This window comes from Euwallacea similis, chromosome 5 (assembly GCF_039881205.1).
Source record: "Euwallacea similis isolate ESF13 chromosome 5, ESF131.1, whole genome shotgun sequence".
NCBI lineage: Eukaryota > Metazoa > Arthropoda > Insecta > Coleoptera > Curculionidae > Euwallacea > Euwallacea similis.
Window position 1 is genome coordinate 5322903 of NC_089613.1, and position 15688 is coordinate 5338590.

Here is a 15688-nt window from a genome sequence, read left to right on the forward strand (position 1 = left end):
CTTAATTTTTTGCCCCCTACCTACGCTCCTAATTTGATGACGTACATGATGACCTAAATCCGCCACTCTTTTCTCAATGAAATGGGTTGCTATACTTCGTAAATCTCAGTAACGTCTGTTGCATTTAAGGGTCTCCGTTCTGAATTAAAATTTACAGTTTGTGCCCTTAATAGGCCTGATTCCAGTGATATGCAGATTCCTTTTCTCCCCTTTATATAACGTAGTTTTTTCGTATTGAAATCTCATGTTAGTAACTTCTACTTTTTCCAGGAAGCAGACGGTCAGAAGACCAACAACGGTATCCAATACAGACTGCAGCTCCTCTTCGTCAACGGTAAGTGCATTAATTGTCACTTGCCATGCGCAGCAAGTAGCCGCCAAACTCTTGACTGATTTGCTAACTAAATACAATTAAGCGAGGAAAAAATCACTCACTTGGAATTCCGCAAACGTCCGTAACTGTTGCGGATCGCCATATAAGTACGCGCACAAATAGCCGGCACCAAAGTGTAAATGGTGTTTTTCTATATCGGCCGAAAAGGCATAGGAGCGCGCCGTCAATAGAAATAATTGACAATTGATAAACCATTCAGTAAAACTAATTAATTAATCGCCTTTGCGAGACGAGCGAGCAGGTACCTGAGCTGGATTTCATTATTGCGTAAACGGCTAAAACCAGAATTCTTTGATGGTGTAACGTAATATTTCAAGAGAGCACGAGTAGAGCGTTTCGCTATTTCGATTCTAGAACGAGTTTGAAGTCGGAAGCGACTGCCTAGATGAAATCTCTGAATGTGATCATCAAGAAGAAGACTGGTTGCTCGAATCGACCCTCAGGAACCTGGACACCCACTCTGTGACGTCTGGAAGCCTCAATGAGGACCGACCCTTCAACCTTGAGCAACAGGATTGTATCCGCCAAAGATTTCTACCTCCTTTTTTCCTGCGCGTCGTTACCCTTTATTCTTACCCTCATCATGTTTCTTACGGTGTTCCTACTTTTTTCGCTGCTCAACAGAAGCCCTCCGACGCTCTCTTTAGTTACTGGAACACTGCACAACCTTTCTGCCTCATGACGGAGATTCTCCCATTTATTACAGAAGAACAGGGCATGTCCTAGACTGTTCTTCCCTCACGGCGCCAGCAAGGATCAGCTTTGTAAATGCTCTCGAGGCAGCTGCCAAAATCCCGTGTCCCTTGATGGCCATAGCCTCTTTGTAGCCTAAATATCCCCACAATTTATCTACTCATTGTTTGATGAATGGTACGAAGTATTTTGTCCATCCCTGATATGCAATCAATCTCGTTGATGTTTCTCAAACTATGCCTCTGACACGATGCACTAATAGAGGCTGAATTTCCCATTTCCAGTCTAAGGGACACTGCTCTCTTGCAATGTTTCACAAAAACCGATGGATCGTCTCCGTTCCAGGGCTGACTTACACTAATCTGAACTAACTGGAGCTAACTGGCTAATTCTGTAATTTTGCAAGCATTATGCATCTGCTAGTGTCAACTTCGCTTCCCTCAGGAGTGCCCCATTGTTCCTTTAAGCACTCCTGGGATAATAGATTTCCACCCACTTATTGCGTTAGAATTCTTTGGCTTATCAAACTGCCAATAAGATTTTCCGAATGGCCAAAGTTTTATAAGGGTGTAAACATGGTTTGAAAGCTCAGTTCAGCTTCAGACAGGAAGATGTATTTCAGAATTTTAGTGCCATTTAGTATTATCCCAAGGAAACTTAACCGTAAAGATACGCATTCATTGTCGTTTTTTCCACTTCCGATTACTCTTGAAGATCCTTTAGAAGCCAGATTCTCTAGAACCATTCGTGAAACCATTGTTGAAAGTTTGCGACTAGCCCATTTCAAACATTTAAAGCCAATGACAATGACTTTCTACTGACAGAAAGCAGATTGACAGCTGACAACAAATTGACGTTTTTTTAACCTATCTTAGTCTGTTAAATAAGCGATGAGTAGGAGAACAATACAGAGGTGTCGTATTATTTATCAATGGAATTGAATATTACCCTGTTTTGTTGTTTTTGCGTCTACGTAACTGCCTATAATAAAATCGTACATTGTTGAAGCACAACGTGTGTGAGGGCGGTTTGCGATGTTAATAATAATTTAATTACCGTTTTTACTCGTATCATACATGGTCGTGAAACAGGTATATACCATAGATGTACTTGTCGAAAGTCATATTTTGTAATTGTAATATACCATTTTCCCCTGAGTCATAGATGCCAGCTGTCTCATTGCCATTATGTTTTACGTCATTTATGCTCTTTGTTTTTAACAAAAAAAAAAACGCGGTCTCTAATGGGGCTTCCTTTCAAGTCTCCAAGATTACATCTTTGCCTCAGCTTACGGGGACAGTAAAAACATGTCCACACATTTTCCCTCTTTTTGCTTCCTAATGTGAAACAACTATCAGTTTGAGTAGATTAAGGCCTATTATGTCTCATTCTAGCTCTGTGTTTAATCAACTCGAGCACCCCGAACACCGGTTTCGGTCCTATTAAATCTCGTCAGTTCATCTCGAGTCAATTAAACGCAGGCGGAAATCGACAATGTGTAAAACAAGAATGTTGGGCCTGCAGGAAAATATTCGGCCAACGCCATCTGCCGTGTAATTTTTTGTGCATTGCCCTCACCTCTATGAATATAAGCAGCAGGACCCAGTGTGCAGAGCCGACTTACAGTCGACAGTAATGAACATAAATGCAAATAGCTGTAGGAAAAATATTGGAAGATTAAGGCTTACTATGACGAGATGCAGCAAATTTGACACAGTAAATGGCACTGGTAGGATATTTTCTTGCAGACCTAACGTATTTACCGTTGATACTATCCCTTTCTGCCTGTGTTTAATTGACTCCAAATGAATCGATCTGACGAGATATAATATGATCAAAACCAGTCTTTGGGATGCTGAAGTTATTTAAGCAAAGCTGTAATGAGGCATAAACTTTTGATAGTTATTAATATTCTCAGATTTTTCTTATGAGTAGTTCAATTCGTCTTCAGGTTCCAGTATATGGTCTTATTCTCTTTGGTACCATGGTCCTCTCGTGGGTTCTACGAGTGGTTATTTTGAATCCTCCTGTGGCAAGAAAAGGAAGAATAAATCTAAGGTAGTTTCGGTGATTTTTTAGATTCAGTGTAAAATTAATATTTTATGTGGGAAAAATCTCCGTTTTAGTAGTAGAACTGCTCCTCCCTCCTACTTCCGCAGGGAAAGTTTCGGCCTCGTGTCGTCAAGCCGCTATAGGGAAACCTCTTAGATCTAGAACAAGTCTAGGAGGTCCTCCTTGATATGAGGCATTAAGAGTTTTTATGGCACTAGTTCAAGCTCCGAGAACAGGAATAAAAATTCTCAAAACTTTTTTTTTTCTCAGAGAAATGGAATCTTCTCTCGCACTTTCCTCGACTTGCTGCAGCAAGTCCTTTCACCTCTAAGAAGTCTTTTTTGGTCTGAAATGCTGAGGGCTTCCAGTAGAAACGCTGGATGGTCTGAAAGAAGTAATCCTTATAATTTCATAGCGAAAGTTCCCGCCGTGGCGTGTTCGACCTGCTATTAACAATCTTCTTGAGTCTAGAGCAAGAAGAGCAAGATAATAAGATTTTTATACAGGAGTATTTCTGGCTCTGGGAAAATGACTAAAAATAGTGATGATGGGAAGATTTCAGAAAGTGGGGTTCTCGCTTTGCTGTTTGATAGACCTTTTAGCTTTAGCGGGATTTGTTTGGTTTGGGATTTTGAGAAATTCCTATAGGAAAGCAGCACGCTCTGAAGGAAGGATTTAAAATCGTGGCACTCCATAAAGAAAGTAAAGAATTCTCCTCTTGTGCTCTTAATTTGTTATAGGTGAGGAAATGCCTTGGGGGTGCGACAAGGGGGATTACTCTGTGAAGTTTCTGACGATGAGACCAGAGCCCACCAAAGTCAAAGACACCTAAGTTATGGTGTCCTCAAGATTCACTATAGAATAAGGGCAGCACTGCGAAATCCCTTCTAGCTTGGGTTAATTAGGTTTTCTGGTGGTTCGGTAGAAGGCGCTCAAACGTTCTAAATGGAGTTTCATAATGATCCTCATTGGTCTGTAATCCATGGTTTCTGATATTTGCGTCATCAAATCAAACACAATAAGATTTTTTTCAAAAGTCGTCCGCAAAGCAAAACGAAATTCCTGCGGGTCTGATTGACCACCAAAGCCAATTAACCGCCGAAGTGACTAGTAAATTCCCATTTGGGATTCAGCAGGCGTTTGCTGGTTCTTGCACGTTTCCTTATATGCAGTCCCAACAAATAGCCGCTCTGTCAAGTGTAAATAAGTTTTTTCTTGCGCTAGGCCTAAAACGGTATTGTAAACCGCAATTCTGCACTCGATGTGGTTTATGAATTTCGTATGGGTTGGGTTAACCCAGTTTCTGGTTCTGAAAAACCTCTTTTTCTTTTACGTACAAAGAAAATTCCTTTACAACAATAAGTCGGTTCGTTACAAGGCAGAGGGGTCGTAAGATTTCCGAGGCGACGCGATAGGTAATATAGACGAAACAAACCTTAAGATCGGTGCTATATCTCATTTAGAGCCGCACACCTCAGTCAGGCCCAGAGGAGCACTATTCTCGTCCTTATTTGTAATAAAATAACTCGGTGAACGCTCTCCGAGGAAGGATATGGAAGAGCGACAAAACGACAGGTCGTTCGCGTTTAGGAAGAGAATTCGCAACACTCTTTATCGGTTTGCAGAAAGACTTTGTTGATAGCCAGTTGGAAATTCTGCATTGAAAAAAAAATTTGATGAAAAATTTCAGAAAAAAATTGAATATAATATGTAGTTATTTACCCAACAAGTACGAAAAGTGATGCGTTACCGCACGCTAATTGCAATTGTGTGAACGACGCGGAGCGGAGTTCAGTCAGCAATCGAGCACGGATAAGCCATTTACTCTCGCACGTGTCAGGTACAATATTTTTCTTACGAACTTAAGTATTAACGTATGATCAAATCTTAACTTATACACGCACACGTGCGATAAACATTTTTACCGCACGTATGTCAATGTTAAATACTCTTAAAAGTTTTGACGCCGACACATGCCACATTAATTTGCGTGGGGTAAAACTTTTCACCACAAAATGCACGCGGCAAAACCACAGGTTCTTCAAGATATGAATGATGCTTTTACATACAGTATATCACACTTCAGCGAGTGTCATAACATATTTCTGTCAGACTTGATGATTTGTTTAAAAGTAAATTTTAAAAATTTACAAATATACGATGTTTATACGTCAGTAGTCGGCACCTCTGCATATCCAGCAATTTATTTTCTCCACTGATATCAAACACGGGAAATGTGCCTCTTCATTATTGTCCAGTTAATTCTATGCCAAAGCAAAACCGCGACCACCGTCAAGGAAACTGACCCGAGGTGACCGCAAATTAATTCCGAAAACCACCACGTCTTGGATTGCGGATTGCCTTGCTTTGGACCAAAGATGCATTGCAGATTAGGAGAATAAATTATACAGAGTCAATTAATCAAAATCGTCGTGATCGCCCATCGAATTTAGAGAAAGTAATCTAGTTCATGTCAACATCTACTCCTAAAGTAAGTTGTTACGAAAAAAAAAACTGTGACAGCTGGTCAATGAAAAATAGCAAGTGTCAAGTGATGGATGATAGCTGACATCTGACAGTTGATCCATGACAGGTGACAGCTGAAAGACACACTTCGAACGTTGACACTTCACATCAACTAATGACAGAACTCCAATTTTCCTCGCAAGCACCCTCTAAGCATACTTTATACATTCTTCCTGTTTTATAGAGCGTGGCTTTTATGGGGCCATTGTAAAACTTAGCCTAAAAGCAGTATAAGCTTGCTTTATGTCGCCATGTTAGATAACTAATATCGCTTTTGTTTTGTCGCAGGAGTCAGGCAGGAGCAGGATATCTACGTCAGGCTTATCGACTCCGTTACGAAGCAGGTGAGTTTCTAAGTTAGTTTAATGGGTTTGTCGATGCGGAGAGTTTTTGCCCTTAACGTTATTTACGTAGTCCCCCCCCGTATTAGCTACTTCTTTAGACTCATTTTGAAGCACTCCTACAGTGAAGTATTGCACTAGATCTCTTGGGATGATTTCCTGTGTGAGCCAGAAACGAGAAAACTCTCCATTCATCACAAAGTTTTCACAACAGATTACGTCAAACATACCGGGCGTTGCGTCTCGTTAAATTCGCATTAAAAAGTAAAATTTCATATCGAGTTTAAAAGTTAGAAAGCGTATAATGCTAATCTAATAGACCCCCCGGGAAATATCCACCACGTACACGGATTGACGGCAACACCGTTTCACAATTTATGGAAACTCTTTTTGTTTCCGATTTAGTTTCTAGACCTAGAAGGGATTTTTTTAGTTTCAGTTTTTTAAGCTTGTAATTCGTTTTTCCTTAGCAGATTTTCATTTTTTCCCTGATTTTATGTGGGAGAAGGTCCGGATTCCTTAAAGATGAGACATTTATCTCGGCTGGAAATCACGGACGTGTTATCTGCATTGAAAAAAACATTTACTTACTAGCCCTTCGTTGGCTGAGATCTATAGTCGGTTTAAATGCGAGAAAACGTTTAGGTGTCTCAGATTCGCCAACTAGAATATGTCGTTGCTTTCAAGCTAGGCATGGCATATGTATGTTATATGCGTGGAATACGTGGTATATACTACAAGTATAAACATTCGGATTATGTGTAGTTTGAAAATAATTTTAAAAAGTTTGTCAGTAAAAATCAGTGGCGTACGATATTTGGTTAATAATTCCAAAAAAGGTTTTTTGAAAATTATCATCAGTACAGTGTTTTATCAGCACTAAATTCCTTTAAATGCTTTTGATATGGCTCATGATTCTGTTCAAAGCAGTTAAAACCAGAGGCGTACGAGACTTTGATACACTTTTCTTATTCTTGTTTTACCTTAAAAATATTTGTGTCATGCGCCCTTGTTACATTAAACTGTTCTTTACGTTTCTATTCCACATTCGCAAAATTGTGATTTATACCATTAAAACCAGAGGCGTGCGAAAGGTTGATTTTGAAACTTTAGCAAATTTATTTCCACTCTGAGACATTCACGGTTCTTCTCTTTTGAGCCCTTAAAGCCATAACTACCAACTGGAATCATATTTCAGGATATACGTCCGACTAATGATCATGTAAATAGCCTTCCATACAAAACAATGTTTGTAGATGGGCTAAATCAGTATCCGATAAGGAAACAGCGAGGGCGCAACTGTTTCCTCCATTGTAGAGCCACGTGTTGATCACGTGGCGCGATAATCGCCCTTTGCGGCCCTTTGCCACTTTTGTGGACCCCTCAAAAATCAGTTGTTTTAGATGATAAAGCTCGGAATTGGATTCTTTTTATAAGCCCCTTGTGCACGTGAATTTTTGTATGTGCATTAAAGCCTCCAAAGCAGAGAATTGCATGTTGATCCAAAGAAGGAGGAAAACTCGGCTTTTACCTGTTTCCAACCCGATCATAAATATCCGGATATTAAATTTAGCGGGATTTAGAATTTATGAGGTTCTGAAAACGGGCAATTTGTCCGCGGGTTGTTAAAAATTGCCTCTAACGAAATCAGTTTCGCGCAAATTTGCCGACGCGACGCCGGCGTCACGACGCTAAAGGGGAGAACTTTGCCGCTTAACTTCTTAAATTTAATTTTAGTCAATCATCCGCGAGAATTTAATTCTGTCTTTCGGATTCCGTTGGAGTTAGGCGAATTATAGTGCTAAACAAACATTAGTTTTAAGTAAGATACGTTTTTACGTCTTTATATGGCGGCGATCCTCATACGCGCATGGATTTCTATGAAGAGCAAATACAAATTCATCCTCTTAATTAAGAGGCTTGGAGGTTCTTTCCAGGAAAAAATCATTGGCTTACTTCAAGCATTTTATTTTTTTGTTTTCAAGGAAGATGAAGAGGTTCAGGAGAACTCTATCAAATATCAGAAATGATTTGGTAATTTTTATTACTAACGCCTCATACGCCTTTGGTTTTCGTTGGTTTGAATCGCAATTTTGTGACATTTTATTATCAGTGGCGGAATCAAACTCTAAAAAAGCCAAAGTGTTGTTTTAATATTTTTCCAAAACGTGTGTAAATCATTGGCGTCGCGTATAATTTTTTACGGTAGCCGAATATCAATTTCGAACGCCTTTGGTTTTTCACTGTTCCAAATCACAACTTTATACCCACATAGAAGATAAGCATCTTTATGAAATCTACTCAAATATAGATAGGTGAACACATGTACTTTTTTTTATATAGAAAACTTGGGGAAATTGTGTTGCATTCTATAGCAGATTCCTCGTACATCCTTGTACCTTTTCCAGATCTAAAGCTCTAATTTATCCACTTAATTTCCTCCTCAACCCCCATTTCTTTCTGGAAAAACATTGGCGTAGACGTGTAATTTTAGAATTTTTTTAACTGAGGCTCAGAATCATACCAAAAAAACTTAACATTTATAAACACCTCGATGGCACGCCTCTACTTTAGAATATTTTAAAGGATGAATTTGTCCGCTAGTTAATATCATTTAGCAGAAATTTTCTTCAGAAAATCAGTGGCGTAGTTCAGGTATTTAGATTGGCCGTAAGAGGCCCATTTATTTTGCTAAAAGTTAAGGTCTAAAGAATGCTTCCTCTTCATGTTTGGTTGTTAAAAATTTCACTCTCACCTACAAAAGCAATAAATCTGGAATCTCGGTGAGCAGAAACCAAACTCCAAAGACGACTCTTTACAGGCAAAGTAATTTAATACGTACTACGTAACGAAATAATTTACAGGCTGACTACCATTATTATGAATCCCAAACGTCATCTTTCCACCAAGTTAATAGTATTGTTACCTGGCCAAGTGTTCCCTAGGGAGCTCTTTCACAGTCATATTAATTTGCGAAATTAAAGCATGATTAAGTGGGAGCCGTTGAAGGATTGAGGAGTTTCCTTATATAGTAATTAAAAATTAGTCATATAATTGGGGAAATTTTTGAGGGTAAATTAATATTAAAAATCGTAAAGATTCCCAAGGGAATTAGCATTCTTATCTGGGAAACTGTAGGCGTCCTTGTCCGGCCGAAGCAGGCGTAATGCCGTTCTGGCTATCTCTCTGCGCGTATTTAAATTAATTTGTTCCAGGCGCTTGTGCATATTCATAAAAGTATATCGATGGTCTCCAGAGGGAAATGGAGAGTGGAGAAGCCGTTTAGGCATGATCCAAGGCCGGAAATCGCCCCGGAAAACTACCCTCCAGCAAACGTGATATTGAGGAATACACACCCACTAATATGGCCCTACATAAATTATTCTCCTTCTGAATGGCAAATTCTAACAACTCGTAAAGTATTAATCTAACATTTTGCTTGGTCGAGAGGGTAAAATTCTGGACGATCAAGGGCATAGTAGGTCCATGACGAAATACGAAAACATTTTAAGGGCAATACGCCCTTACAATTCGGCGCGAAGATACTGTGTTTAAGGGCAGTAATTATGGCATAAATTTGCAAAAATTAAGCGTAATGCAACACGCGAGCAGATTAGCCAAATAAAATTATTATTTTATCTAATTATGGGGTCAGTGATGGGTTTTAATCTAGTTATGCCCTTCAACTGGGGAAAGAAACTAATTGTTCACTTGCAAAGGAAATAAAAATGGATTTGAGGTTGTGAGTCATTGAGACGGGTTTTATCAGTGTTTTTCTGCTTTTCCTCGCCGTGAGCCTTAACAACACTATCGGCAATAATCCTCATCGTATCCGCATAAGGAAAATTGTTCTGGTTTCATTATTACCCGACAAAGAAATTTAGAAGTGAAGTGAACTTGTCTGTGCTACGCCAGTGGGTCCTTGTAATTGAGTATATCCAATTTTCGAACAATACTGCATGCTTTGAATCGATAAAATACACAGGCGTGCGACCTCCTCAATTACAAAAATAAAGTATTTCTAATGAACGATGACATCCCGAAAATTCTTGCACTACGCCAATGACCTTCTATCTTGCGCTAGCATATAAATGTTTCCATATCTGTGAACATATGTTTAACTCAGCTATAAACAGGGATATTTAACATATAAACACAGTTCGAAATCTCGATTTGAAATCAAATCTCTAAAATCTATATATCACGCCAAAGGTTTTTGATATTCTAGCAGTTTTCTGTGTGTTTTATGTGTGCATCAGAATGTGTTTTATCAAAGCACTGAAAAAGCCGAGGCATGCGAAAGTGATTAAATATGTTGTAGGTGCGTAACAGGTTAAAAACTGAAACTTTTTTTTCTTACGAGTTTTTGGAAGAGAAATTTTCTGACAAATTAACTTTTGAGAATTTGTCGCAGTTAAATGAATCGCAACGCGCTAATATGTCTTCGGAATCTCATAAAGGTTTCGCTTTAGGATCTCAAGTTAAGAACTTTCCCTCCAAACATTCACAGGCGCGTCACAGGGGAACGAAAAATCCGAGGCGTCAAAAAGGGGTTTCAAAAATTTTTAAATCGCAATTTTTAGAAAATTGCCACTTGGGTTTTAAGCCCCAAGACACGCCAATAAGTTTAGAACAAAAATCCTCACATGCTTTATGCTCTAAGCATCCCTTATCAGGTTCTGAAGTATGCCACATATAAAAATACAGCGGCGTGCAGAAGAGAACTAAATTCTTACCAGACCCCTAACAAAAGTAAGCACTTTTTGGACCCTGCGGACTCATTTAGCCCTTGGAATTTACAGACAACAAAACATTCTCTCGGTCATGTAGTGTTAACAAGATTAAAAGTAAGAAAGGGATAGAAACTCAGTCTTAATAAGATTAGTGGCAATTGTTGTTTCACCGTTGGGGAAAATTAAGACGGAATGTCTTACAAGTCCTCTGGGCTCTATAAGATTGTGTGGATGGCATTGTCGATGGAAGAGAATTTTATGGTCTTCAACCTCAATAAACTGGAAGGAAACCACGCAGATTTTAATGTTCTGATTTAATCTGGGAGGTGTTCTTAACCGGAAAAATAAAATTTAATAACAAATTTTCCATTGTGACTACGTGTAATTCCTGTGAGTGAGGGACAAATTTTCTAGCCAGATAACAATCAAAAAGTGTTTTAAAACAAAAAAATTGGATAAATAATAAATGACCTTTTATTCATACATCTATATTTACATTAGCGATAGTGGAATATAAAAGATTTATGTGACTTTTGTCATGTTAAAAATGCAGTGATACATCATCACAGCGACATGTTTTTTTTTTAACTAATTGCATAATGCTTCAATTATTGAATCCAGTAATCCAGTAAATTTCTTCTCACATCAACTTACACGATTGGTTGATACATATTTTTAGCTCCCAAAAAATGTAAAAAATCTGTCTTAAAATTTGCCATGAGGCTTGACCCAGAGTTAAAGAATTACATTGTAAAACTGTAAAAAATTCATTGGCGTACTTTCATTTTTTCAGATGTGAACCGTTTCCCAAAATTGAAGATTCAAGATGCCATTTTTTCTTGGATTTTGCCCGTACCCGTTAAATCCCTTCCTGCACGTTTAATTTGATAAGTAACATTTATGTAATGAAAGGGGTCATAAAACTCTGTCAAGAACATTGATGCCTCTTGGTTCTCTTATTTGCGGTAATGTTTCAATAATTTAGAATCACGAAGGTTGTTTCCGACAGAAATCTGGTTATCATTAAACTACCGCTTGCGCGCCACTGAATATTGTACATAAAACAGCGTAAAAACTGAGCGCCTCCCGGTTATTTTCGGTGTCACTGTTTGTAAAAATAGGAAATTAATGGGCGAATTACCTGGTGACCTGTGAAAAAAGAAATCTAGTTATGTTTATATACTCTCCGCACGCCAATGAGATTTTTCAGGTAAATTTAGAACTTCAGTTTTTGATAGAAATTTTTCTGCTTTGGTTGTGAGCTTTTTTTGCAACACAATCTTTTTCTTTGATGTAATAATATAAACGCTCGAGTTCTGCACCTCTCTGAACTTTTACAGAACACTTGAAAACCTAAAGTGTTAGACATAAACATTTAAAATATTTTCAGGTGCATAACAAAGTGACGTATCACATTGTTTTATTTGCGAAGATGTTCCAAAAAACGATTTTCAGAAATATCACTGTTACCTTTCATATAAAAACTTAGAATTCCTATTTATACATATACCCTTTTTTGACCACAGAAAAGTAGGAAAATTTTACTTTTTGGAAAAAAGTCAGGATATTAACAACAACAAAGTAGTGCATGTCATAATTCTTTTGGCTGTGAGAATTTTCCAAAAATTAATAGTAGAAAAGAAATGTTTTTCTCCTAGATCCAGCCGCATAATTTGCAAAACTTCCTTTTGTACGCCTCTTAATGTTTAAAGAAAAAATCCAAAATTTGTCCGTTTGAAAAGAAACGTTTACAGCATTAAAAAACTTATTATCCAGTGGCGTACCTTTGTGGTATTCTTTAATTTTTAACAAGTTTCCAAATACTCATAATCTGAAAGAAAATTTATCAACTGAATCTTCATAAGACAACCTATGTTGATTACTGAAAATGTTCCTGAAACACATTAATACGGCCCTGATATTAGTCAGATTAAAGTGGCGATTATTGGACTGTTGGGGATACCTAAGGGTTAACTCTTAATTTAATTTAACGCTTGAAGTTTCCTACTATTGCCCTTAATATCAACCGACTATTTACGCCTCAATGGTGATCTCATGTAAAGGCCCAGTGCCCCTCTGATATTAGATATATTTTGGGGGTAATCAGGAATACTAAAGGCATAATTATACTTGAAATGAGTATCAGACGAAACCTCTTTTAGGAACGAGAATTCAAGTTATTCTCAGGGACAAAACCCCATGTAAACAAGGTCCCTGATATGCTTGGTGGTTTTCGTTATTTGAAGTGATACTTAGAGCTATGGTCAGTGTCTCAGTGAGAAACTCACATGCTGACCATGCTCTTGATAATGTTCCGGCCCTCAATCAGAAGGCAACGTTTAAAAAAATATATAACAAATTCCCAAGGGAATATCGTTAACAATTCATTTGGGTGTTCCCGAAAGCCCCAATGGGGCCCGAAGATTGTCGGGCCGCCTTCGGGGCTCTCCTGTGGGGCCCCGGTGATTTTCAGGGAAAATGAGTAGACCCGCAGGAATTACACGATATTTTCCTGCAAGTTAAAGTCGGGAAAGTTGATTATATCGCATCGAGGGACAGGAAGAATATAGGACAAGTTTTCTATAAAAAAACTTTCTTTATTGCCGAAATGTGCCTAAATCTGAGCCTTAAAGGACACATGTTGCTCTGCAAGTTACCAGGTCCAATAATCCCCTAAAGCCAGCCAAAACAGAGGGATCCGTCCTACATATTCAATTAAACAAAAATCTATCAACTGTTCTAAAGCTAAGTATCCTAATCCCCCCTTGTGTCCCTGACTTAGGGGATCCAAATCCCAGAGATAAAAAGGGATTTGCCCCGCCTATGGGGGTAATTATGCTGCTTTCGTGGATAGAACTCAGGCAACTATCTGATGTTTGAAAAAATAGATTCCTGTGGATTTCGATCTAAAGCAAACACCGCTAGTCTCATCATTTTAATGACAAAATTACAAAAGACTCGAAGTCAACACATGCATCTTTGCATGTTACCCTCCGATCTCTATCTTTTTTTAATTAGTAAATGGACATACCAATAATTAAGGAGAGAAAAAGACAGGTAGATGGGGGTGCGATTACCTCGGTTTGTATTAGCATCGGATCTAATTTCCAGACTAGAAATTTAACTCGCAGTTACTACTAGCTGACAGTTACATAGCATACGTTTTATTCCATTAAGCCCCTAATGTAATTCAGCGCGCATTTCTATAATAATATACTAGAAAGTTAATTTTAGGAATATATTCAATATTCAGTAATATATTTTAATGAGGCAATACTTCCAAATTGAATGCGCATAATTTCAATTGGGAAATGAAATAAATGCATCTACAGTAATGTTCTTTCTAAATTGAATTATTTTATTCAAATGTGATTGGTATTTGAATGGAAATTAAGCTGATTATGGGCAGAAATTTGCACGAATTTCAGTAAGAAACCTGAAAATAGAAAATTGTTCTGATTTAAAGCCTTCCATTGGCACCCGTGGTTCTCTTTCGGTACGGCCCTGATTACCCGCAAAATGCGAATCGTGCTCGCTAAATAATTTTTGATTAAAATGTTTGTGTTCCGCCAATAATTTACTATAATAGCCCAATTTCCACTGTTTTCGGTAATAAACGAACTAAATTTAATTTTAAGTAGTTACCTTGGTAAAAAACCAGGAACGTATTAAGACGTTTCGTTTTTTCTAACAGAACATAATGAAGACGCTTTTTTCGCTGCGGTTTTTATTTAGACGAAAAAACTGTTTAATTTAGATGAAAGGAGAATGAGTAGGTATTTAGAAGTAGTGCAGGCAAGCAGAAAAGTGAAGTTTCAAGTAAGTGAAATTCGGGGGTGTACTAGGCTGCTATTGCAATTATTACACTATTTTACTCGAATATGTGCCATCTTTTACGATAAAAATAAATAGACCTGTAAAAAACGGTTTAATATCGACGATAGACACATATAAGTGTTTTATAGAGAAGTACCGAATTACTTTTTAAGCACCTTAAAAAAGCCAGGAGCGTAGGGAAGGTCAGAAATGCTACACTTATTATGTGGCCGTTCCTTCCCTTTCCTCATCAAATAAAACAATCGTTTGACAATAATTTTGACACGCCTATGATTAATAAGGGCTGATACCGCCTGCTGTTACATACACCATACTGTCTTACATAAGCAAAAACCAGGAGCGTACGTGCAGTCAGAGGCGCCAGCAATAAACACAATACATATGCACTTTTTTCTATAGCGGTTGTATTGAAAAATGCCATAAACAATACGATACAGAGTTGGATTTCTTAATTTAAATTATTCGCGTCATTGCCCTTTTATACGTTACTGTTTATCCACCAATTAAATTTAAAAAATCGAGGATTATAATTTCGCTAAAGCCGTTGGCGTTGTCCTCATCTCACTAGAACTAGATAGGCATTGTAGAGGTGTTGATAAAATTGAAATTTAGTGATAATCTAAATAAAAATCTTCAGGGTCTCGATACTTAATTTTGCTTTTTATTTTCAGGCAATAATCTATGAAGGCCAAGACAAGAATCCAGAAATGTGCCGAGTGTTGCTTACCCACGAGATCATGTGCAGGTTAGTTACCATTTAACGGAGTTAAGAAAAGAGAGCATTTTTTTCCAAGATGAAGTCATAGAGTACAATCAACCATTTGCCACTTAGAGCTTTGTCTATTGAGTTAGGGAGAAACTGGCAATTTTGCCTCTTTTTCCTCAGACAATTTTTGACTTATTTATTCAAATTTGTTTTGGATCACACTCATAAAAAAACATATAACGAATAATTTTTTGGACCGCCCAGTACATGAAGTAAACCGGCTCTTCGAAACATTAAAAGGCATTTTTTCCCATTTGCGAAAAGTGGCTAAAACGAAAAGTTGCCCTGCGCCAAGGGAAATATTCGAGCACTTCATTTCCTTGTAAACAAACTAAGCGCAGGGAGG

At 37.9% G+C, this 15688-nt stretch overlaps 1 protein-coding gene across 4 annotated transcripts in view; it reads left to right on the forward strand.

The window, feature by feature from the left end:
- kn (EBF transcription factor knot) overlaps window positions 1-15688 on the forward strand; it is a 71907-nt gene that overhangs the window by 16344 nt on the left and 39875 nt on the right. For all 4 annotated transcript variants that reach the window (XM_066390481.1, XM_066390484.1, XM_066390482.1 and 1 more), the window contains exons 4-6: window positions 271-334; window positions 5954-6009; window positions 15248-15321. In XM_066390481.1, coding sequence (XP_066246578.1) covers window positions 271-334; window positions 5954-6009; window positions 15248-15321 — 194 coding nt within the window. The remainder of the gene's footprint in view (window positions 1-270; window positions 335-5953; window positions 6010-15247; window positions 15322-15688) is intronic.